The following is a 25680-nucleotide window of genomic DNA, read 5'->3' as shown; positions in this document are numbered from 1 at the left end:
AATGCACACTAAATTTGACTTGTAAAATGAGAAAATAAAAATAAAACTTAATCATCATAATAAAAAGAAAATGCATGCACAGTGGGTTTGTTAAAATTTATCTATACCCTGATCCATCTCCCACACATATAACCCCAGCTGGATGGAGAATCAAGGATGCAAGCAAGTGTTGCATCTTTCAGGCTAATCGGCTGTTTGGAAGGCACAGCTGTATGGATTTTGTGCCTCACTCACCAAGCAGCTGATCATCGTGATGGCAGCTTATTTAACAAGCTGTGTTGGGTCAGCCTCTCTGTAAGTTGTACCGAAATGCCAAGAGACAGACACCGAAAGCAAATTATGGTAAGGGCTGTTTCAAGTCATCTAAGATTCTAATTAGTTCTTTTATATATCGGCTTCTCTTTGATAAATGCATTCTTACCTATTCTGAGCCTTCAGAATAGGATTGACTAGAATTTAAACTCATTATATACATTGGGGCTTTGTAGGAAGTTGGGCAGCCTCAGAGTGGAGAAGGCAATTTTTTAACTCTCTGCTGGCCACAATCTCCCCTTTCTGCCCACAATAAACTCCCACTCCAAAGGGAAGTTCACACATTCGTTCAATTAATGTGCACTCTAATTTTTACCAACACTTTGAAAATAAGTTTCTCAAGTGTCTGGCAAGAAAGACCGTGATAATATCTGCGGCCATCTCAACCAGGTACCTGTAGGTTGTTAATTTTTATCAGTAAATTAATTGGTTAATGCTGAAGTTACATTACTTTAAGTTTACTTTTACTTGTGCTGAAGATTTTTGTTTCAGAGATGATGCTTTGTTTCATTATGCTTTCGTTATCTTGACGATTGGTCCAATTTTAGACTGGTTAGTTTCATAGAATTGCTTAAAATGGGCATTGGTGTCAGGAGCTATTGCATAGTATTGGTAGTGTAGTGGATTTGCATCTACATTGTAGGTAGATATCTGAGCATACCTGTGCACATATGACAGAACACGACCAAGGAATCATGTTAAAAAGATCTACCATTTTATTTTCTCTCTCGTGTTAAAAGAATCTAACATTTTATTTTCTCTCTTGCCTTTTTTACTGTAAAGAAAGAAATCACCATGCTAATAAATACATACTATCGTATTTACAGCTACTAGGATTTCAGTTCTTTTTTTTAAAAAAGACTGTGAAAAGTCACTGGTATAGGCAGGTTCCAGATGCTAAGGATTTCTTTCATAGCACTTGGTGCTTTCTGAACATTCAAGCATTTTCATGTATTTTTCTCTCAGCAACCCTTCATTACTATAACCCTGCAGGGTAGGTCAGCATCTGCCATTCCCAAATTGCTTATGAAAGCTGAGACTGGAAGGGAAGGGTTTCCCTAAAGCAGGCATGTCCAAAGTCCGCTTCTGGTTTAATCCGGCCTGGTTTAATCTGGCCCCTATGGCAGTTTATTTCCCGAGGTAAAATCCTTAAAAAACCCTCAACAACTTCAACCCTTAAAAAAAAGGTCAACAATGGCCCTTCACTTCATCAAATCTGGCCCTCTTTGGAAAAAGTTTGGACACCACTGCTAAGGCCACCTACTGAGTTCACTGCAGAGACAAGATTTGTCCCAAGCCGTGCTTTTTTAAAAGAAAAATAGGTGCCGGAACTCTCCACAAAGTTGTTACAGTAAGTCCCTGGACCACTCAGGGCAGCTCTGAACAGATGTCGGTTTGACAACAGGTGCATTCACTGCCCACAAAGGTGCTAAAAACTACGGCGAGCTGTTTCCCTAGCTGGTTTGGGGGTTTCCCCTGGCTCTGGCACAGGTCAAAGAAATGCACCCCCACCTCCCTCGTTCTCTTAGATTCAGGAGAATGGCTAGGGCAGCTCAAAAGGGCCCTCGCACAAACACACACATGTGCAATGGTAGAGGCCTAGCTGGAAGCTCAAAGCCCACCACCGACTTCTAGCTTCTGGGAGGGCTGAGTCACCACCCTGTTAGAGGCAGCTCTGCAGCTTATTTTGGTTTTTGTTAGTATTTTAGTACTTTAAATGTTTTTGTTTTTGTTTTCAAAACAAGCCCACTGCCACTACATAGGAGATGGATTGAAGAAAAGGAAATATGAATTGGCCCCACCCCGTCACTTGACCCGTCACAGCTGGGAGCTATGTGGAGTCATAGATCTAAACAAAAAAGTGTAGATTCGAACATGCTTGGCAGCTTCCGTTTTGACTTGGGCTTTTGTTTTGGGCTTCTCGGAAGTATGTCGAGTCGAGAAGCAGGTGAAGGGAGCGCCAGCCTGCCACAGTCCCCGCCTGAGAGGTACTGGAACTGTGCTCCGGCATTCTCCGGCTGAAAACAACAACACTGGTCCTAAGGCTTCCTGGCTTACAGCTCACTATCTTAGCTTACTGTGTTACACCGGCTCTCAGGGGCATCTTTCATCTTGTCAACTTTAATGTAAACAAGAGAATGAATCAGTCCATGATGTTGTTGTTGTTTAGTTGTTTAGTCGTGTCCGACTCTTCGTGACCCCATGGAGCAGAGCACGCCAGGCACTCCTGTCTTCCACTGCCTCTCGCAGTTTGGTCAAACTCATGCTGGTAGCTTCAAGAACACTGTCCAACCATCTCGTCCTCTGTCGTCCCCTTCTCCTTGTGCCCTCCATCTTTCCCAACATCAGGGTCTTTTCCAGGGAGTCTTCTCTTCTCATGAGGTGGCCAAAGTATTGGAGCCTCAGCTTCAGCATCTGTCCTTCCAGTGAGCATTCAGGGCTGATTTCCTTCAGAATGGATAGGTTTGATCTTCTTGCAGTCCGTGGGACTCTCAAGAGTCTCCTCCAGCACCATAATTCAAAAGCATCAATTCTTCGGCAATCAGCCTTCTTTATGGTCCAGCTCTCACTTCCATACATCACTTCTGGGAAAACCATAGTCCATGATACAGTTGTCTACACGAGCACATGAGGTATTGATGCAAGAAAATCTGAAATGGTAGGCTAGAAAGGAACAGCGGAAGCCTATGGGGGTGAAGAGTAGATGTAATGGAAATTAGCAGGCTGAATATAGTGTGTTGCAAGGCTGTTCTGAACTGCCCCCCCCCCATACTAAAATCTGACTAAATTGATGTCAGTATGGTGTGTGCTTGATGGAATGTGCCTCTTTGTTGCTGAATGCAGCACAAAACGTAGTGTCTGCATTACAATTCCTGGAACAGTCGAGGGGTGACTCGCGGAGCAATCAGCTTTTATAGACGGAATTTGTTTTTTGTCATTATCTGTGATAGGATACTGGGATCTCCATCTCCCCACAGTAGGGAAACATTATGTAGCACATACAGATTTAGCTTTAACTCACACAAAGTGATTTTTATGGCCCATAGCAAAATTACTTGCGCATGACTCACATTTTTGGCTGGCTTGTTCTTTTGCAGGAGTCGCTCTTGCTCGCAAATGACTGCAGAAACATCTTGCTGTATCGTTACCATAATTGCTAAACTGTCTAAAGTCATTACACTCAAATTTCTGCTGCGGCACTGGCAGGACAGCATGTTTTATTTATTTATTAGTGTGTGTGTGTGTCTGTGTGTTCTGTTTCTGAGTGATTTGACAGACGCTAGAAATACCTGCGTTGACAATATAGTCTGTTCTCGCCTATTGTCTGTAGTCTAGACAGGCTGTAAATATGTCTCTTTGACATATCATACAGCAAGATATTTGGAGTATTTTGTTCATCTCTTCCAGATTAGCCATCCGTTTCTTGGCTTCCCTCCACCCCCACATCAGAAGCAGAATGGACAATGATCCCAATCTAAAAAAACCAGAGGTAGACCAAAGAGGTGATTTAAAATTGCCTATATCATACATTGATCTTATATCCTTCTTGGATTAGGTGATTTGTGGAATGAATTCTGCTGAGAGGCAGTCCACACTTTCTCCTTTCACTAGGGAAACCCAGAACTATTTATGTTGGATCCTTGTTTCCCTTTCCTTCAGTCTCAGCTATTCCATCTCTCCTTTGTGGATTGGATATATTTTCTGGTTGCATATCTACAAGCTGACCTGGAGGAGATGGAGGAACACATCTCCTGGATTGCTGGCAACTGCAACCTAAGTACCTCTTTTCCAAGATGGGTGAGGGCTGAGAGATGAACAGGTGGCAACAGAAACAAAGGTGTTTGTCAACTTGTTGCTTAGCAGGGTTGGGGTGCAGAATGAATGCCTCATTCATTTCTTGTGGAACCCTACATATGTGCCCTAATGACATAATTCAAATGCATACTTGTTAGAAGAGAATGCACATTCTATGCAAACCAAGTTTGTTAATTTACTCTTGCATGCTTTGGGATTCTGAAATTTTCTTCTTTAACCCCTTATTTATTTATTTTAATGTGCATATGTATGAATACGTAATTGCATGCTAAAAGCTTAGGAGTTTCTGACCTGGCTTGGATATTGTAACCAACCAATTCTATTTCAAACTAACCATACTGTGTCGTTTTGTCCAATATGAGAACGGCCATTAAATTGTCGTTTATTTGAAGAAGGCAGAAGCAGTAGCCACAATTTGATCTTGGCTTGTTTGGACGAATTATAGTTTAAAACTCTTCAGAGGTTGTTGAGATTCAGAGAAAATGACAAACTGTGGCGAGTTGAAAATGGCAGTGGGTGCTTCCGGTCTCCTCATGGCCATGCCAGCAGAAGAGACTGGAGGAAGGGAGTACATGGACCCATGCTTCATACATGTAACGCTGGTTTAGCCACAAGTGAGTAATCACCCAAACATTGATGCTCCTCTTTCCCCACAATCCACAATATAAAAAGTGGTAAAGACCTAACTGAAGCAGAAGACATCAAGAAGAGGTGGCAAGAATACACAGAGGAATTATACCAGAAAGATATGGATGTCTCGTACACCCCAGGTAGTGTGGTTGCTGACCTTGAGCCAGACATCCTGGAGAGTGAAGTCAAATGGGCCTTAGAAAGCACTGCAAATAACAAGGCCAGTGGAAGTGATGGTATTCCAGCTGAACTGTTTAAAATTTTAAAAGATGATGCTGTTAAGGTGCTACACTCAATATGCCAGCAAGTTTGGAAAACTCAGCAGTGGCCAGAGGATTGGAGAAGATCAGTCTACATCCCAATCCCAAAGAAAGGCAGTGCCAAAGAATGCTCCAACTACCGCACAATTTCACTCATTTCACATGCTAGCAAGGTTATGCTTAAAATTCTACAAAGAAGGCTCAAGCAGTATGTGGACCGAGAACTCCCAGAAGTGCAAGCTGGATTTAGAAGAGGCAGAGGAACCAGAGACCAAATTGCAAACATGCGCTGGATTATGGAGAAAGCTAGAGAGTTCCAGAAAGACATCTACTTCTGCTTCATTGACTATGCAAAAGCCTTTGACTGTGTCAACCACAGCAAACTATGGCAAGTTCTTAAAGAAATGGGAGTGCCTGATCACCTCATCTGTCTCCTGAGAAGTCTCTATGTGGGACAAGAAGCTACAGTTAGAACTGGATATGGAACAACTGATTGGTTCCAAATTGGGAAAGGAGTACGGCAAGGCTGTATATTGTCTCCCTGCTTATTTAACTTATATGCAGAATTCATCATGCGAAAGGCTGGGCTGGATGAATCCCAAGCCGGAATTAAGATTGCCGGAAGAAATATCAACAACCTCAGATATGCAGATGACACAACCTTGATGGCAGAAAGTGAAGAGGAATTAAAGAACCTTTTAATGAGGGTGAAAGAGGAGAGCGCAAAATATGGTCTGAAGCTCAACATCAAAAAAACGAAGATCATGGCCACTGGGCCCATCACCTCCTGGCAAATAGAAGGGGAAGAAATGGAGGCAGTGAGAGATTTTACTTTCTTGGGCTCCATGATCAGTGCAGATGGTGACAGCAGTCACGAAATTAAAAGACGCCTGCTCCTTGGGAGAAAGGCGATGGCAAACCTAGACAACATCTTAAAAAGCAGAGACATCACCTTGCCAACAAAGGTCCGTATAGTAAAAGCCATGGTTTTCCCAGTAGTGATGTATGGAAGTGAGAGCTGGACCATAAAGAAGGCTGATCGCCGAAGAATTGATGCTTTTGAATTATGGTGCTGGAGGAGACTCTTGAGAGTCCCATGGACTGCAAGAAGATCAAACCTCTCCATTCTGAAGGAAATCAGCCCTGAGCGCTCACTGGAAGGACAGATCGTGAAGCTGAGGCTCCAATACTTTGGCCACCTCATGAGAAGAGAAGACTCCCTGGAAAAGACCCTGATGTTGGGAAAGATGGAGGGCACAAGGAGAAGGGGACGACAGAGAATGAGATGGTTGGATGGTGTTCTTGAAGCTACCAGCATGAGTTTGATCAAACTGTGGGAGGCAGTGGAGGACAGGAGTGCCTGGCGTGCTCTGGTCCATGGGGTCACGAAGAGTCGGACACGACTAAACGACTAAACAACAACAACAACAATTGCCCACAGTATGGAACAGAGAAGAGGAACAAAGAAAAGGGTCTTATAGATAGCATCCTCCATGAGACCACCTCCCAGGCCATGCAGAATTGCTGACTGGCTTGTGCCCTGGCCAAAATTGGATGGCGCCATTTGCATAAGGTTACTCAGCACCTCCACAAGGGACAGCTTTGCTTCCTTTGATTTCCATGAGGGTCAGGGTTTGACCTTCTTTATTCCATCCTGTCTATTAAATGGATGTCAACATTCATTTTATGACACCGCAAACAGAAAAGACACGGGCAAATTGTACAGCTCATGACTAGTAAGTTTAAAATAACATTAATATTTTCATTTTCTGATAGTTTTTTTAACAGCATCTACATTTTTTAGCTGTTTGATTTCAGCATCATCTCTGAAAATAACTGAACACATTTATTTTCACAGCCAGGGGTCTATTTTCTCTCTGACGCTTGTACATTCTGCCCATTAGAATGAATGTGAGTTATATACACATGTTTGAGGGACGACAATATATATATATATATTGTACACACACACACACACACACACACACACACGTATGATAAGGTGAAAGAGCAGGTTATTGATTATTTGACAAAATAGAAATGAATTATCCCCATTATTTTTAAGTGTATCCAGTTGAACAAGAATATATCCAAGAAAAATCCATTTGAAATATTTTCTTTTCTGCATCTGTAGACTACCTATGTTATTTAGAGCATTACATAAAGCAGCACCCCAAAACTTGCCACCTACTGTTGTCATGATATGTCATAAGTAGTAAAAATGAGTGTTAAGCTATTCACCTCTGAGCACAGAGATATTCACATGCCATGATGATTTAATAGCCGGATTCAGCTGTAAGAGAGCACTTAATTCAACTCTAAATGCTTCTGTGATGGCCCATAGAGGTTACTCTTGTTCATATTATCCAGCAATGATGGACATAATTTCCTAGGAACCTCCCTGGAGCCATCCCCAATGTAATGAATTGAAGCTAGCCAAGTGTTGGGTGTTATCTGCACACAGGCATTTAACTGAAGCTTCTGTAGAAGTTCTTAGTAGTCTGTGGCAATAGCCTGACTAGACACTGAATATATATATGTATCAGCTAAGTAGGTTAGGAATTGTGTTAGAAAATGTGGGCCATGATCCTAATTGCATGTACCTGGGAGTAATCCCCATAAAATTCAATAGGGCTGACTTCAAAGTAGACATGGTTAGGACTGTGTTGTCGTTTAGTAATGTTACTCAGAGATAATTCACAATTGGGTGTTACATTGCAGAGAATTGGAGCACTACAAATTTATACTACAGTATAACTGGCATGGGATGCGGGTGGCGCTGTGGGTTAAACCACAGAGCCTAGGACTTTCCGATCAGAAGGTCGGCGGTTCGAATCCCCGCGACGGGGTGAGCTCCCGTTGCTTGGTCCCTGCTCCTGCCAACCTAGCAGTTTGAAAGCACGTTAAAGTGCAAGTAGATAAATAGGTACTGCTCCGGCGGGAAGGTAAACGCCGTTTCCGTGTGTTGCTCTGGTTCACCAGAAGCGGCTTAGTCATGCTGGCCACATGACCCGGAAGCTGTACGCCGGCTCCCTTGGCCAATAAAGCGAGATGAGCGCCGCAACCCCAGAGTCGGTCACGACTGGACCTAATGGTCAGGGGTCCCTTTACCTTTTTATAACTGGCATGGTCTCTTACAAAGAATCTTGGGAAATAACTAGCACTCCTTCAAATTAAGAGTAGTGCCACTCAGATAGTTATCTGAAATATACTTTAGTTTCAGTGTCTCCAGCCACTTGCTTCACTTGCCATAGACATGTTGGTATAAAGGTACCAACAAATGCTCCTTCTGTGTAATGCTCTAGAGAGGTGTAGTGATGACATTTGCACTTCTGGGAGTTCACCCAATATCTCTATTAATGCGAGAAAAATACAACTTTGTACATAACTGTTGCCTGCGAGGAATGTACTGCATTTCAAGGGTTGCCAATATTTGGAGACTCATTGTCCCATTGGGAAATTTGAAAACATTTGTGGGTACCACCACAAAATGACTATAGTAAGGCCTTGGCTTGCCACAAAATGGCTGCCACAACAAAGGACAAGTAACCTGCCTAAAAAAACTGAGTACAAGGCAGAGTTGGGTTCTGAGCCCCAGAACACAGAGCCACTCATTTGCTTACGCAATTTTCAAAGAAAGTATTACATTTGTGACAACGCCCCTCCTTCTTCTTTGTACATGTTCGTTGTATGAAGACTTTGTTTAAATCCTATATTTGATTTTTTTAAAAATAAGAAATATATAGAGCTCTCCTGTCACCATTGCAGGATCACTCAGTGATTGATTCTCCAAACCCTGGCTTGTGTAATGAACGCTTGGGAAACAGCGTGTTGATCAGTTTTGCTCCCAAATGTTGGCATTTAGGAGAGAAATAGTGACTGATGTATCCAGTGTGCCTTTTTTTAAAAAAAAGAGTGGCTTAAAAAGAGCTCCTTAATGGAAAAAATGCCCAGGTTTGAAAAATCAGTCAGTTTAATTACTGTGTTTTATGAAGGCCATCACCCATTGCTGATTACTAGAGTGATAAAATCTTTGGCTTTGGTAGCCTCAGTAGGGGGTAAGCCGGTGTAAGTAGGGCAAAGCCCAGTAATTATCACCCTAAATCCTTGTGTTTCTCATTACGATATTCCTTAATTTGTGTTACCATACAGTCTTTGAGGTCTTTAATGTACACATCGGTTCATACACCAACAGGAATAAAAGCTGTGTCTTCAGCTACACTCTTAATCTAAAATGAAATATGTGCACTTAAAGTGGTTTAACTTGCTTCCTGCCCATTCTGGAGATGTGTGTGATAGATTGTGATATGTGTATATATTAAGGCTTGCTGTTGCAGCGGGAGGGCCCGACGGAGCCTGTTGCAGCCTCAGCAGACCCTCCCCTGGACCTTTTGGGTGGCGGCTGGGGCTACTCCCAGCAGCCAACTGGGGCTTGCTGCAGCTGCGACCGTCTGTCAGGGGGGCAGCGGGAGGACCCGTTCGAGCCACTTGGCTGTGGAATATTGAGGGCTTTTTTGTGGGTATGGTAGTAGTGATGTATGGTAGTGAGAGCTGGACCATAAAGAAGGCTAATTGCCGAAGAATTGATGCTTTTGAATTATGGTGCTGGAGGAGACTCTTGAGGGTCCCATGGACTGCAAGAAGATCAAACCTATCCATTCTGAAGGAAATCAGCCCTGAGTGCTCACTGGAAGGACTGATCGTGAAGCTGAGGCTCCAATACTTCGGCCACCTCATGAGAAGAGAAGACTCCCTGGGAAAGACGGGGAAAGATGGAGGGCACAAGGAGAAGAGGACGGCAGAGGTTGGACAGTGTTCTCGAAGCTACAAATATGAGTTTGGCCAAACTGCGGGAGGCAGTGGAAGACAGAAGTGCCTGGCGTGCTCTGCTCCATGGGGTCACGAGTCCAGGGCCCCGAAAAGACGGCACCCCTGCCTGCTGCCTCAGGTATGGTGGATGATTTTGCCTCGTCGTGAGCATTGAAATAAGATTCAACAGCCAGCCAAGTCAGTATTTGAACCTGGAATGGAGAGGGGACACCGCCTTGTCCTTTGCCTCAGGAAGCAAAATGTCTTAGGCTGACCCTGAGTCAGGCAAACCAATAAAAAGCAACAACAGCTACTCACTGCTCACCTGCCCTTTCTCTCTCGCCTGCACCAACGGGAAGGGACAGCCTCTTGTTCCTCTGGGCGAGTGAGCAGCATGAACAGCAGTGGTAACAGCAAAAGGGGAATGAGCTGCTGCCACGAATAAAGTCTTTATTCAGAGTTATCCAATAATAAAGTATTGTTAGTATTATTATTAATGATTAATAATAATACTTAAAGGTAAAGGTTAAGGTACCCCTGCCCGTACGGGCCAGTCTTGCCAGACTCTAGGGTTGTGTGCCCATCTCACTCGAGAGGCCGGGGGCCAGCGCTGTCCGAAGACACTTCCGGGTCACGTGGCCAGCGTGACATCGCTGCTCTGGCGAACCAGAGCCGCACACGGAAACGCCGTTTACCTTCCCGCTTGTAAGCGGTCCCTATTTATCTACTTGCACCCGGGGTTGCTTTCGAACTGCTAGGTTGGCAGGCGCTGGGACCGAACGACGGGAGCGCACCCCGCCGCAGGGATTCGAACCGCCGACCTTTCGATCGGCAAGCCCTAGGCGCTGAGGCTTTTACCCACAGCGCCACCTGCGTCCCCCTAATAATAATACTTACCATTTAGTTAATTGTAGATTGGTAGGGATGGTTGTTTGCAAGAATCGTTTTACAGTTTTTAGAATTTGTATTTTGTGCACCCTTTTGGTGGTCGGTGAAGCAGTTTATAAATTTGCTAAATAAATAAATATACAGTAGTACCTCGGGTTACAGACGCTTCAGGTTACAGACGCTTCAGGTTACAGACTCTGCTAACCCAGAAATAGTACCTCGGGTTAAGAACTTTGCTTCAGGATGAGAACAGAAATCGCATGACGGTGGCAGCAGGAGGCCCCATTAGCTAAAGTGGTACCTCAGGTTAAGAACAGTTTCAGGTTAAGAACGGACCTCCAGAATGAATTAAGTTCTTAACCCGAGGTACCACTGTATATGTTGCTTAATGCCAAACATAGTCTTCTAAGGCATTTGCAAAGTCATGCAACATTAAAATATCAACAACCGTTATTAAAAGATGCAACAGAAGAATCCCGTTAAAATGATGTCAATTAATATGGGAGATGAACGTTTTGTGCAAGCCAGTGGAACGCCAGTACAGATGAGGCCTTTCAGCAAGGAGTCCCCACTCCATAACATTGGGGCTGCTACCAGTGTGGGGAGGGGGAGATAACGACTGCCTCTGTGTCACCTTAAGGCAGTAATCATCAGGCCACTGCAACCAGGTTCCGTTTGTTATCTTAACTGGGCAGTGAAGAGAAAATTGGTATTTCTAACTTGATCCATAGTAATTTAGGGATTTTTATGTTAAGTTACAAGAGCTTAAAACTGGCTGGGTATGCTCCCAGGAATGGGTGCTGCTTGTCACCCAGCCCATGAAATTCTACATCAAACAAATGAAATACCGTGAAAATCCCTGAAATGAGAAGTAATTAACTAGAAATATTATCTTATAGAATTAAACTAAATAACCAAAATCAAAAAGTTTAAGGAAAAAATTAGAAAAACCTAGAACCTTACCCCCTTTCTTTGAATTTGGTCATTTAAGGTTTATGATTTCTCTATTTCCTTCTGAGGAACTGAATAGTTCAGTGAAATGAGGTTTGTAGCTGGCATCCCGTTAAGGCTTTGTTCAGTTCTAGGTTTTTCTAATTTTTTCCTTAAACTTTTTGATTTTGGTTATTTAGTTTAATTCTATAAGATAATATTTCTAGTCAATTACTTCTCATTTCAGGGATTTTCACGGTAATTCATTTGTTTTGTGTAATTTCTCGGTTCCGCGACTGTCTTTTTTCTACTGATGAAATTCTACATCACCTGCATGCTCTGCTATAAGGGAAACCCCGCAGAACACATTGCAGTCATCTCAACATGAGGAGGGCACCCCCCAGTCTGTTGAGTGATCTGCAGTATCTGTCTATAAGGAAGCTGGACGACATGTTGAACTGGTCCGTAGCCTAGGTGTGGTTGTAGGGGAGCCTTCTAGCACAACACCCTGGTTCATAAGCAAATATTCTCCCGGGGCAGTGGGGGTCGGGAGGGAGAAGCTGTACTGAATTTCCTAATATTGTACAACATCTTAATGTGGAAGAGGGAAAAGGCACTTTTAAAAGTAATATAGCATCATTAACATTGTGTAGCATCTTAATAAGGAACCATGAAATAGTGCATTTAAAATAACAAATTTAGCCAGGATGAGGAGGGAAGTAAACTTATTTCCCAAGAACATTTTCTTGTTTTTTTTCTATATACACACAGTAAGATCAGCTTGACTAGGAAATTGTTACAGCTATTTCCCTGCACTACAGGGAATTGAGTGAAAAAAATCTTCAGTGCCAATATGGGTTAAAGCGATATCACATTAATGTAATGGTGTTCTTGTTTGTGAAATTCAGCTGAGCAGGCATGCTCTCCTCTTTACTAGTACCAGCATATGTTTTCTGGAGGAATATCTTCTAAAACAAGAATTCGTTTGTATAATTAATCATCTTTATGATTCTTCTGTGGTTTGAGCCTGTCACTTTCAATAGCAACCTTGGTTGTGAGGGAGGACTTAATTATGGTGTTAAAATGCTTTTTCCTTAATGGTTGGTGAAGTTGTGTGTTGTATAAGTGTATGGCGCAATGGAATGTATGTCTTGATAAGGAGCCGGTTAGCCTAAAATTGCAGCACATTACGGAAGAGTTCAGGACATTAATTTGCTCCGTAGAAAAGCGGAAATGACATATTTGAACTATAATTTTATGGTATTTGCAGGCGCTTTGGCTGTGATCCAGCAGACCGCAAGTACACAGGTTTGGTGGCTTTAAAAAAAGCAAAAGATCCATACATTCCTCATGCCAGGCAGGCAGTTCCTTGCCTTTCCGTAGCAGACAGCCAGAGCCTGTGATGCTTGCAGCCTTTCGGAAAACAGCTCTTGAGAATTATTAATTTTCAGAGGCAGGCACCTGCGTTAAAAAATAAAAAAGGAGGTACCTCATGTTATGCATTTATTTGTATGTCTTTTTGGAATTTGTATTGTACCCTGTAGAAAGTGTCTCAGGACAGCTTAAAATAAATAATAATAAAATCAGTGCCAATATAAAAGAAAGCATACATTCATAACTAAATTAATACACAGAAGAGGTGTCATAGAAAGCAAGCTAACTAATTTCTCACTGGAAGCATCCCAGATAAAATTCTTCAATTAATTTGTACCCCAGCTCAAATCCTTCCAAATCAGTATCTCTTTCATTTATTCAATTTCAGTTACCGTAATTCTCCAACTGATCCTGCTCCACATCAATCCAGTTTTCTACAGTTAACCACATTTATTACAGATCTTAAACATATGTGTTGCCCCAAATTAATATCCTACCAGGAACCTGGGTCATCTCCCAGTTCAGTTTCCCCTTCTATTCATTTCCCACCCAGAAACACTTAGTGTGGTTCAAGATTTGTGGCTTGGCCCCCTTGGGAAAGAGCCACAGCTCAGTGGTAGAGCATCTGCTTTGCCTGCAGAAGGTTGCAGGTTCAATCCCCGGCGTCTCCCGGTAATACTGGAAATGTCCTATTTCTGAAACCCTGGAGAGCTGCTGTCAGTCAGTGTAGATAATACTGAGCTATATGGACCAATGGTCTGATTTGGTATAAGGCAACATCCTATGTTCAGCCCTAGCAACATCTCTTCTGTCAGCTGAGATTTACACCTCTGACAAAGTGGATTCCAGTCTGTGGGTGTGTATACTATAATACATTTGTGAGTGTTTAAGGTGTCACAAGGCATTTTGTTATTTTTGCTGGAGCCCAACTAACCCTTAAACAGAACCACTGCCAGTTTAGTACAGTATGCAGAATGGACTGTAAGTGTTAAGATTTTTGTTGGAGTTCTTTTTACAATGCAGTAAGATATAGAAAGCTAAAGTAAATAAAAACACACCCTGAAAGCTGCTACAAAAAGTACAAATAGACTACAGTACAAAGTCCTCTCTTAAAGGTTGTTCTTAGCCCTTACCACCCACAGAAGGTAATAGCCCTCCCCTTGGGATTTTTCCTTTCTGCTCTGAGCCAAGTAGGCAGAATGAACCATTATTGGATTTCCCAAGGCCGGTGAAGCTTTGGAGTCGGCAAGGGTGCCTGGACTTTCTTTGGTTCAAAAAAGTTTTGGGGAGGGTTGGAGGATTGGAGTGAGATGCAGAAGCATCAAGCTCAAGCCAGTAATGAAGATGGTGCTGTGAAAAACGAGGGGGAAATGTTAGTGCACTTCTTTAAACGGTAGGCAGTTTGGCCAACTTGCTAATTTGCTAACATTATCTAAGCAGGAACTTGTGGACCTCCAGAGGTTGATCTCCATCCCTCCCAGAGATGATGGGACATGCAATGTACTGAGAACCGGAAGGTCACATGTTCCCAACTTTAGCCAAACTTTTCAATTTCGAAGATTTCGTCTGAGGTGCACCTGAACTTTTAGTTCTGTGTGTTTCGCCAGTGGAAAAAATCTGGTGTGTGTGCCTGTAGGGATCCTGCGGTTTCTTATCTTTGCTGCTGCAACTCCCGTGATCGGCCGCCCCCGAACAGTGCAAAGAGACACAGTTCGCAGCAGAGGTTAATCAAGATGAAAACCCACAAATGAACTTTATGGGGGGGGGGGCTATGTACAGTTCCTGCAATACCTGCTGTGTGTTGAGCGGAGACAGTCTTTAGCCCGTCTGTGGTATCCCACCCCTTCAGTTAAGCACACCAGTATATACACAGAGCTGATTAAAATCATCTGCATGCAGTTTTCTGGCTTCAACCTCTCGCCGGTGGTTTCATCCATTGTTAGCAATGATGCTCGGCTCTCTGAAGAGTTAAGCACAGTGGTACTCCAGCTATGTGAACAGGGTGCTTTCGGTTACTTTGGTGGCCTTCCTCCCCACCCCCCCTTTCAGATTACCTCCCACTTTGTTTCCAGCCATGTGTGTGGCATTGGGAGTTGCCTGGAAAAATACAGACTTTTTCAGACTATATATAAAGAAAAATAATGAAGGAGTTTTGATACTACCGCAGGATCAAAGCCAGAAAAGGTGTGTGCTCATATATATATATATATATATATATATGCGCGTGCGAGCAGACCCCATAGGGAGAAAGAAAGCTATATGGATTTCTAATATGGAAATTTTTTCCTTACTGTCTTCTGTGTAAGATTTGGGAAGGAGTGTTGCAGTTACGATTGTCTTCATTCAATGTTTCATCCTTTTGTAAATTTTAATTATCTATTTTTAATACATCTGTGCCTATACTTCTTTTTCTTTTGTCTTGATTTGAGTATCTGTGTGGTTTTCTTTCTACAACACTATAAATGAATCCATGCAGGAAAGCTTTGCTGGATTGGAACCAGACTGACAGAGTTACACTGTAGCCCCCTTGAGAGCCAGTGTGTTGATAGTGGTTAGAGCCTCGGACTAGGACCTGGGAGACTGGGGTTCAAATCCCTACTCGGCAATGAAGCTCACTTAGGTGACCTTTGGCCGGTCACTGCCTAACCTACCTCGCAGGGTTGTTGGGATCAAACAAGGCCGGGAAGAACCAAGTATGCCATCTTGAGTTCCTTGGGGGGAAATATTGGGATATAAATGCAAGAAATAAATAAATGGGGCAAGTTACTCATAGGGACGTGGGTGGCGCTGTGGGTTAAACCACAGAGCCTAGGACTTGCCGATCAGAAGGTCGGCAGTTCGAATTCCCACAACGGGGTGAGCTCCCATTCCTTGGTCCCTGCTCTTGCCAACCTAGCAGTTCGAAAGCACGTCAAAGTGCAAGTAGATAAATAGGTACCGCTCTGGCAGGAAGGTAAACGGAGTTTCCGTGTGCTGCTCTGATCCGCCAGAAGCGGCTTAGTCATTCTGGCCATGAGACATGGAAGCTGTACACCGGTTCCCTCGGCCAATAAAGCGAGATGAGCGCCGCAACACCAGAGTTGGCAATGACTGGACCTAATGGTCAGGGGTCCCTTTACCTTACTCATTGCCCAGTGGTGCAATGGAGGGGGAATGTCGGTGAGAGCAGCTCTAGGTCTTCTCTAGGTAGGAGTGATTTTGCCATTTGCCAGAGTTCAGAGTGATTGACAAACTCTTTTTTGCTCTGGGGAAGTGAATAGGGTGATCTCCAGGCTTTCAGGTTAGGAGTTAAGAGTCTGCCAGAATATTACACCCGCATGGCTGCTCATTTGCTACCAGGCTGAATTCAGGTTGCTACTTTAATGGCTTAGGGCCAGTTTACTGAATGGGTTAACTTAATTCAGTTTATTCAATCTGCAGCACTTGTACAAGTGCCATGCAACGCCTGCTCTTTACTTGTAAGGAGTCATTCCTTTAGAGCAGGCATAGGCAAACTGTGACCCTCCAGATGTTTTGGAACTACAATTCCCATCATCCCTAGCTAACAGGACCAGTGGTCAGGGATGATGGGAATTGTAGTCTCAAAACGTCTGGAGGGCCGGAGTTTGCCTATGCCTGCTTTAGAGTGACAGCACCTGAAATTTGGAACTCCCTGCCTATTGACATTAGGCTGGCAATATCATTGTCCTCTTTTAGATGCTTGCTGAAAACTGTTCTGTTTACGGCAGGCCTGTCCAAACATATGATTTGGTTGTAACTGGTCTTAAATTAGTTGTAGATGTACAATCCTACAATTCTATGATTCTGTTGTTTTGAGATGTGTAACAATTTAAAATGTTTTAAATACAGTGGTACCTCTGTATTCCGGAGGTTCATTCTTAACCTGAAACTGTTCTTAACCTGAAGCACCACTTTAGCTAATGGGGCCTCCCACTGCCGCCGTGCCGCTGGAGCATGATTTCTGTTCTCATCTTGAAGCAAAGTTCTTAACCCGAGGTACTATTTCTGGGTTAGCGGAGTCTGTAACCTGAAGCGTATGTAACCTGAGATACCGCTGTATATATTTATTTTATTTTTAATTACAGGTGTCTCTGCTGCCCTGGTAGGATGAATGGGCTATAAATCAGTCAGTCAGTCAGTCAGTCAGTCAATCAATTAAAATAACTTAAAGCAGCAGCCAGACTGAGATAGGTTTATTAAGACACCTTAGTGTTCAACATAACAGTTTCCTGTTTCCCTTAAAATCCCAAACATGCTACTGAGGACGGAAGAAACTTAAAGCATTTAACTTATATCGTTTGGTCAGTCACTCATGTATGTGTTATAAATCGGGTATTTGACAGTATCATTCTAGAATCCAGTTCCTTCTTACCCTGTTGTCTAGTTCCTTGCATGACTGAATCGTGAAGAAATCTTTACGTGCAAAACTGCAACAAATCTCATTCCACATCAAATGCATTTCTTATGGTTTGTGTGCAGACAACTTGAGGATGGCAAAAGCTCTGCTTGGAGTAAACAGTTAATGCACTCCTGAGATAGGGTTTTTCTGTTCTTTCCTAAAATGCTTCTGTTAAATTGAAAAATTATAAGGATGCTGATAAACCACACTTGGTCTTTATTTTGAAGCCTCATCTTAGTCATTATAACCATTTGCCTGGCTGATGCTATTGGAGGAACCAAGCTAAAATTAACCCAAACTCTTTCTTTTTTTGCGGTCCTTAATTAGCCAGCTTTACAAAATCTTTTTAACTAGCTCTCTTGAAGCCAAACATAATTTAGAATGGAATATATAAAAATGAGAACCCTGAGATGCAAATTTTAGTGAATCTGCATTACAGGCTTCAGATAAAGAAAGAAGAAGATAGACTATCTATCTATCTATCTATCTATCTATCTATCTATCTATCTATCTATCTATCTATAATCTAACAAATATTTGTCCAAATATATATTTGAATAGGAAACATAAACTCCAAATGGCACCTCTCTGACATTCATTTTTGTAAAATGATGTGCAAGGATATGGATGGTGATTTGTCTCCTGAAGCGACTGTGGCAGCAGGCACACTTTACCTTTAAAAGAGTACCCCAAGCTACATACTTGCTCCAAGAGCAGGCCGCCTCCCATAGGGAACCACCCACTAACAGTGTCTCAGTCTTCTCTGGATTGAGCTTCAGTTTGTTGGCTCTCATCCAGTCCATTACCGAGGCAAGACACTGGTCCAGCACGTCCACTGCCTCACCTGCAGATGTAAGGGAGAAATGGAGCTGAGTGTCATCAGCATATTGCTGACAATGTACTCCCAAACTCTATAGACAATCCCACTTGGCGGTTCCATGCAGAAGTTAAAAGCTGCAGGGGAGATAAAAATGGAACCCTGAGGAACCCCATGTTAAAGGCTCCATGGGGCGGAGGAGTGCTCCCCAAGCACCCCCCCTCTCAAAATGACCATCCAAGCAGGACCAGAATCACCACAAAGAAGCAACACCTACCCCCAACTCGGATAGAGGCTCCAGAGGGATACTACGGTCAATGGTAGGGAAGGTCAAGGAGAATTAATAGGGACACATTTCCCCTCTCCTCCTTCCAACAGAGGTGACCAAAGCCGTTTTTGTACTCAAACCAGGGGAAATTCAATTAGGTACACATTTAAAGCCAAATCTATTAAAATTCCACTTTCCAAAACGATGTGAACCAAAAAACAGCCATCCTTCAAAATTCACATTTTCACCCGAACTTTGTGATGCAATTCTCTAACCCAACACTGTTTACAAAAATGTGTGTATTAGGGGGAAGTGTACATGAAAAGAAAGATATTAACAAAAATAGCGTACACAAGTGCATTATATTAGGGGGAATTGCTTGTACTGTAGTCCATTAAACTGCATATACAAATGTGTTTCCTAGGAGAAATTTGCACTAAAAGGCTGGTGAATTTTCATATGGATTTAAAGGGGGGGAAATCAGAAATTGTTGCCAGATGTGGAGAACTGAATTTAAGATTGGAAAAATGGAGGCAACTGAAATGGACAGATCCTTCCTTCTGCACTTGTAGTACAAATTTGCATAAGGTGCATAAAAGGATTGTATGGTTTTATGGCTCACTAGCAGTAATGGGACACATAACCCCAGATGCTCAATGTCAGTCACACTGCTTCCTGCCTTGAAAGAAGTTCCTTTCCAGCCATCTATGTTGCATAATTTCTTTAAACAGTTACTTTCTCTTACAGCATCCAGCGAGAGATTACAGACTTTACGGAGCAGTAAAAATGTGCATGGTTAATTTAAATTCATGTTGCCGGCTTCTAGGGTCGGAGTCTATGAAAATGTACATAGAGGAAGCAGTCTGGTGATTGTTTCAATCTTGTTTTGCATTATCTCTCAAAAATTGCAAGACTAGATTCAGCTAGAATGGATTCTGGGGTGGGATTGTCCCATGTATCACTAAAGCACCCTAGCATCCATTCCATTTGAAATACATATCCCACTCGGAGCATACTTTTGTCCTGTCTTCATAAGAATAAAGCGAAAAAAGGAACAATTTTACCAGGTTTTTTCAGTGTTAAGGGCTGGGAGAAGAAATTCTGATCAGTTTGCATAATATTCGCTTGCTCTAGAGATGCTTAGCATTTTTATTGTATACCTTTTCTGTAGCTGTACTGAGAAACAGGGCAGAGCAAAAATGCCCCCTGCCCCCTCTCAAATCTCGCTGCATAATGATTTCAGAAATATGACATGGTGCATACATTTTTAACATGTGTAACCCATCCTGGAGTTCCATTCTAACTGCAGTGTAGTATCACCCTGGCCGTGTCCAGCTGCTGCTATTATAACATTCTGACCTTAACTTATAGCAGAGATAGGGAGCCTGTGGCCCTCTCATTGGACTCCACCTCCCATCAGCCCCAGCTAACATGGCCAATGGGCAGGGATGGTGGGAAAGCCACAGCTTCCTCATCCGCGACTTGTCATGGTCTTCTACTGTGGTGGGACATCTCCTTCCAAACCAACACTCTCAGATAGCAGGGAAGCCAGTCTGATTCAGTGCCATCATTACTGAGATGCATAAACATAAAGAGCACATCTCAAACCAAGGCTGATGAGATCATGTTGTGGCGAAACATAGGTTATAAACTGCGTAAATAAATGCATAATGTTTGAAAGTCTAAATAGGCTTGCCTACACCAACCAGAAAAGGCTTTCGTTGGTTTTAAAGATATTGATAGCATTTGGTTGGATTCTGCCATTTGTTAACATGATAAAATGTGTCGTGTTCATTTCATTGCCCTACAGCATTTTTATCCTATATCTAGCCTTCCATCTATCTATTTATCTGTCTATCTAGTATCACCCTAAAACTGTAGGGGCTAACCTGTGGTCCTCCAGATGCTGAACTATATTGCTAATCAGCCCTAGCCAGCAGTAGGCAAGATGCTTGGAATAGTATTTTAGCAACATCTTTAGGCAAGTCTAAGAAAAACAACACCAGAACTGTTCAACTGGCAGTTAACATACCCCATCATAGATTTTTATAAAACATCCAGTTGCATCATTCCTTCAAGAGGGTTGCTGTAAACAGAATAATGAACGACTGTCAAAACAGTGTGGCTTAAGACCTCCCTTTGTCCAGTCTTAATTTCTCTGCACCATTGTCTGTTTAATTCTTGCAGCTTGCTATACCGCACAATGATGAGTGGACCCGATTTGCCCGGACTCTGGTGGAAATCCGTGCCAACAGAGCAGACAGCGAAGAAGAAGGAACCATGGAGATCTCTGCCTAGAAGAGAGAAAGGTGTCCTTTCCTTTGTAGCCACCTGCCCTCTGTCGATTGCAGTCATGTTCTGTGTCAAGTCAGTATTGTTGTGGCTTTCCATGCCAGTGTTGCTGCCAGCATTCCCCAGGGTTCCGATTTCTCCATATTAATTGCGTTGTGCTTCAAGCCGTCTGAAAATATCCAGAGCGTTTTCATGCTTCATATTTCTTTTTGAGAAGTTTACGAATGAGAGGACAAATCAAGCCCAAGCGGGTTCAGTTGTTGCCTTTTAAATCCTTTAGTAGCTGCAGTAACTAGCTAGGAACTCCTGAATAAACTTGGGCTCACGTGCGTTTCTGGCACAGTCCTATTAAATCCATATGAAGTCAGATATGATTGGGTACAGATGTGGTGCGCTTCGCAACATGGGACTGGGCCAGAGACTTTTAGATGTGGTGTTTCACATGGTGACTTACATTATGAATGGATGTACTATACGAACATTGCTGCTCCTTATTTATTGCGGTGTGCTGCATGGAACATATTTATTTGAAAGCATTAAAATAAACGATCCCAAAGCATGTGCATAACGAGCAAACTGCATTGTCTCTGCATGCCTGTTGGGGTTATGTCGAGTCCCAAACAACTATTACTGGATGTCACTTTTTACTAAAATGAAATCTGTAAAAGGGTTTGGTTGAATAAACAGAACTTTCTAAAATCGCCTATTAATCCTAGATACTTTAGCAATATTTCATGTGCAGTTGGTCCCCGGCACTCATTGCAGGATACCACTAATGGTCTGAGTGAGGAAGTGTTGTTTCAGAAGTAGACAGAGGCAACGGCAGCAAAATGTGTCAGAGCTGTTCTGTAGCCAAGTTTTGTTGGTTTTCTTCTTCTTGATAAAATTATTTCCGTTACTGGTCAGTCAGAGAATTGTAACTTCTGGGGTAGTAACATTGATTAGATGAACAGGGTTTTGTTTTTCTTGGAGTTGTAAGAGTCAATATTACTTGCTCAGATTTGCACCGGTAATACAAATGCACAACCATAATTAATCTTACCGGCGAGATTTCTGTGGGCCATTCTGATGCTTCATATGTATAGATCCATATGTAAATTTAAGCTCTGAGCTTCTTTAGCTTCCCAGGCACACGGGCCAATTTTCCACTGTGCTCACTTAAAAGACTGCAGAATCTGTCTGTGCACTTACATGAGGTCTGACATTACTTCCTCTGTTCAGCTGCAACCATTGGGAGGGCTTTGGAGTCCTGCCTGCCCATCCCGCTTCCATCAGTCCCACCCATCATGGTCAATGGTCAGGGATGGTGAAGAGCTACAAGTTTCCCATCCCTACATTAGTATCCGAACTGGACATACCTTCCTAGTCCACTGTTAAATGATCCAAAATACGTGTCTTTTGTCAATGGAATGGGACTAGCAGTGCCTCAAGGCGAGGGTTGTTTGGATACTGGTTAAGCTCCATGTCAGCATCTTTCATCCTAACCTGCTCAAAATGATGCAGAGGACCAGTTTAGTCCAGATACTTGGCTTTGCAGAGTGTCAAAGCAAAAAAAGCAAAACCACACATTTTGGTCCTACTGTGCACAATTCCATTTTTTTCTCTCTGCAGCCACGCATCTGCCAACTGGCACCATCCGTTTTGTCCCCGGACTTTTGCCAAAATACAGTTGTTGGATTTAGCGCCCTGTATTTCCTGCAAAGTTGCAGCGCTGCCTCTTAGGCGGCAAGTAGGACTACTTTCTAAAGTACACACAGAGAGTGGTTAAAAAAGCACAATTTGTTCAAGTGCTGTTTCTGGGTTATTTGCTGTGTTTAACTTCCCCAGAGAGTTCCATAATGAAAGTATCTTGAGGTTTACTTATTTCCAAACCAGCCAGTAATTTATTATGTATAATCATTAGATTTAAAATATGTCCTTTAGCGTAAGCAGCAAGCTAAACGGCTCAAGTGACAAAACGATGCTTCCATTTCCAAAGTGCTTTTTACACTGCTCGTTTTCCACAGCGCGGAGCCTAATCAGAACTGACGAGCCGGATGCACAGCCACACCAGTTGGGCTGTGCTCATCGGACGTGTCCAAGGAACCAATGTGGCAAAGAGGTCCTCCTTGGTGGCACATTCAGGGCACTCTTGCCCTTAAGTCTTGGTGCAGTTAGAGCGATGGCTGCTCTTATCAATAGCGCTGCAGTCCTTACCCTATCTGTGGAGGTGTGCTGGTATTAAACCCATATTATAGCTGACTGGCTGAGGTTAAGACAACAGGATCTTGCTTAAGGCTAGCAGCTTGTTAAATTTGTGGCAGCATTTGAGGTTTGAATAAGGTGGGTCGGGGGGACTGCTCAGCATTCAGCTCAAATTCTCAGCCAGGACACAACTACAATACCCATACGAGGCACAGCAAGGCTTTATAAATTGACAGCCTGGCCTTCTTTTCATGAAGAAGTCAAGTTGGCAAAGTCCCATCTGAGCCTGCACCCAGCCAACACTTGGGCACCTTCTGCTTCAACCTTTAAACGGCTGCTGAAAACTTTTCTGTTCTGCCAGGCTTATGCAGGCAATTAGGAATAGGTAATAGTAGTACCAGATTTTAATTTTTATGTGTGTTTTTAAGTATATATAGATACTATTGTAAAACACTTTGATATTTCTTATAATAGCGACCAGCATATATTTTTCTTAAAATAAATGCACGGAGTTCGGTTCTGCTGCAAACACCCAAAGCTTGTTTAATGAAGGCCCTTGCTCTTAATTGAGACGTAGAACTTTAACCAATCAGTTCTATTAAATCAATAAAAATTGCAGTATTCCGATTTTATGTTTTAAGTAATAATTTGTGGAGAATTTGATCCAGTTAGTGGCTTTAGTTAACGCTTTAAAAAGATCCAAGGCAAACTTTTTTATTACTATTAAAAACCGAAGCCTACATCCATTTTATAAAAATGGGACGAGCTTTTAAAAAGCTACCGGTGGTCTCAGCATGGGAAAACAGGCCATGTGGTGGCATCCGTGACAGATGGCTTGCACTGCGAAGCCTTTCTAGGCACATGTTGCAATACTTGTTAAAAGCAAGAAAAGAGTTCAGCCCTCAATGACTTAGCCTCTCTCAGCCCCCTTAATTCTTTGCAGGAAGCTGTGACTGTTTTAAAGTGGTGTCATGGCACTTTCAATTGATGGCCTTAATGTGGCCTTAATGTTGGTCTCAGTTTCCCACTAAACTCTGCAAGGCAGCCCCACGCCCCCCCTCCAAAAGAAGGCAAAATATTTAATCTGGTTGTTGTTGTTATTATTGTATTTTTGTTTTGTTTTTTTAAAAACTCTGTTTTAATTCATCAAAATTATTCAGAATTTCCACACAAATATTTTTCAATTACAAGCTGGCAGTTAAGGCAGATACCATTGATACAGTGCATGGATTTTTCTATTGCATTTATTTAAACAAGCAGCAGGTTACTCTAAGTGCACCAACACAAAAAACAAGAATCCAAATATCAGCAGGGCCTGGTGTGACCCCCTTGGGCACAGCGTCCATTAGTGTTGACGAAAGCTGTGCTGGAGCCCTGAGCCAAATAGCACTTTAGAATGTATAGCTACACCTCTCAATGGCTCGTGCCGTTTGGTGTTGAATTTTCATCTCTCGTGGTACGATGCTCTTCCGTAAAGTGCAGAGACTATGGGAAAAAAATCACATTTCTCTTCCCACCCCCAACCCCACAAGCCTTCTGATACCAGGAACAGAATATAATTGCTAAACGCTTGTCGATGTGGTTTCAGTTAGAAAAACATGTTCCCCATAAAACCCTCCTAATACAATTCAGGAATGCAACTTGTGCGTGTAGTAAAATGCAGTCACTCTTGGCAAGACTCAGGTACCGCTTGTATCGACACCTTTCGAATCCTCCAGTACGGATGCAAATGGAATGTGTCCCCAAGTCTTAGACGCACTGTCTAAATTGTTCTGCGTTGAGCACCATGATCTCTGTTGAATAGCCAACATGCAGCCATGACGACAGGACAGCCCTCCCCGAAACACGCCACCCTCCCCAACCAGAAGAGCAGTTGCATACAAATGTCTTTCCCCAAATGAGCCCAAGTACATTCACGACCCCAGGTATGTGCAAGAAAGAACAAAAATGCATTCATGGACCCAAACCGATAAGACTACTCTAGCAAGAATTTCACAGTGATCTGATAAAAGGAAGCGCAGAGACCGATGATTCACACTTAAAAGATGGGGAGCAGGTGGGAAGAAAGACTTGCAGATCAGGTGGTGCTGGGTTGAGACCGGAAAGCTAAAGGAATGAAGTATTAAGACTGATCAGATGAATGGCTCTTTCCCAACATTCTGTAAAAGTAAGTCGCTGCCTTGTGATCAGACAGGCGCTGCCTTTGAGGTAGGTGGCGAAGACGCAAATCGAGGTAAGTAAAGTCCAAATTTGTTTTCAATTCCCACAAAAGTGGCAACGGCCAACTTGTAGCCCCCCACGTGGTCGGGATTCGGTGCAGGTAGGGTGATCCTTGTTTTCAGAACGGCTTCCGATCCAGCTGGCTTCCTGCAATACATATTTTATCAAGTGTGATTATGCAGCCTTCCACCCTAAAAGTAAAGTTCTTTCCAGAGAAAAAGAGCCCCCGCCCACAAGAGCTTGCCTGGGACAAAATGCTATTTGGCTCTGCCTCTCTCCAAACTCCCTCCCATTTGTGGCTATTCCTCCTGGTCATTGGGAACATCAGCACTCAACCTTATGGAAGAGTTGGTACCTGGGGCTGAGGAAGGACTATAGCTCAGTGGTAGTGCATCTGCTTTTTATGCAGAAGGTCCCCGGTTCCATCCCCAGCAACTCCAGGTAAAGCGATGCCCTGACTGAAACTGGGCAGACAATACTG

General features: G+C 42.9%; 2 protein-coding genes across 9 annotated transcripts in view; one reads left to right on the top strand and one right to left on the bottom strand.

Moving 5' to 3' along the window:
• DYNC1I1 (dynein cytoplasmic 1 intermediate chain 1) overlaps positions 1-21505 on the top strand; it is a 234983-nt gene extending 213478 nt beyond the window's left edge. For all 6 annotated transcript variants that reach the window (XM_081164604.1, XM_081164609.1, XM_081164605.1 and 3 more), the window contains one exon: positions 20691-21505. In XM_081164604.1, the coding sequence (XP_081020730.1) occupies positions 20691-20801 (111 nt within the window). In that variant the 3' untranslated portion in view covers positions 20802-21505. The remainder of the gene's footprint in view (positions 1-20690) is intronic.
• A 2562-nt stretch (positions 21506-24067) lies between these two features.
• SLC25A13 (solute carrier family 25 member 13) overlaps positions 24068-25680 on the bottom strand; it is a 109552-nt gene continuing 107939 nt past the window's right edge. For all 3 annotated transcript variants that reach the window (XM_081164586.1, XM_081164585.1, XM_081164587.1), the window contains one exon: positions 24068-25346. In XM_081164586.1, the coding sequence (XP_081020712.1) occupies positions 25166-25346 (181 nt within the window). In that variant the 3' untranslated portion in view covers positions 24068-25165. The remainder of the gene's footprint in view (positions 25347-25680) is intronic.

Source organism: Podarcis bocagei (genome assembly GCF_964188305.1).
Source record: "Podarcis bocagei genome assembly, chromosome: 12".
In the NCBI taxonomy this organism is placed as follows: domain Eukaryota; kingdom Metazoa; phylum Chordata; class Lepidosauria; order Squamata; family Lacertidae; genus Podarcis; species Podarcis bocagei.
The sequence above is the reverse complement of the archived record's forward strand: the minus strand, read 5'-3'. Positions and strand labels throughout refer to the sequence as shown.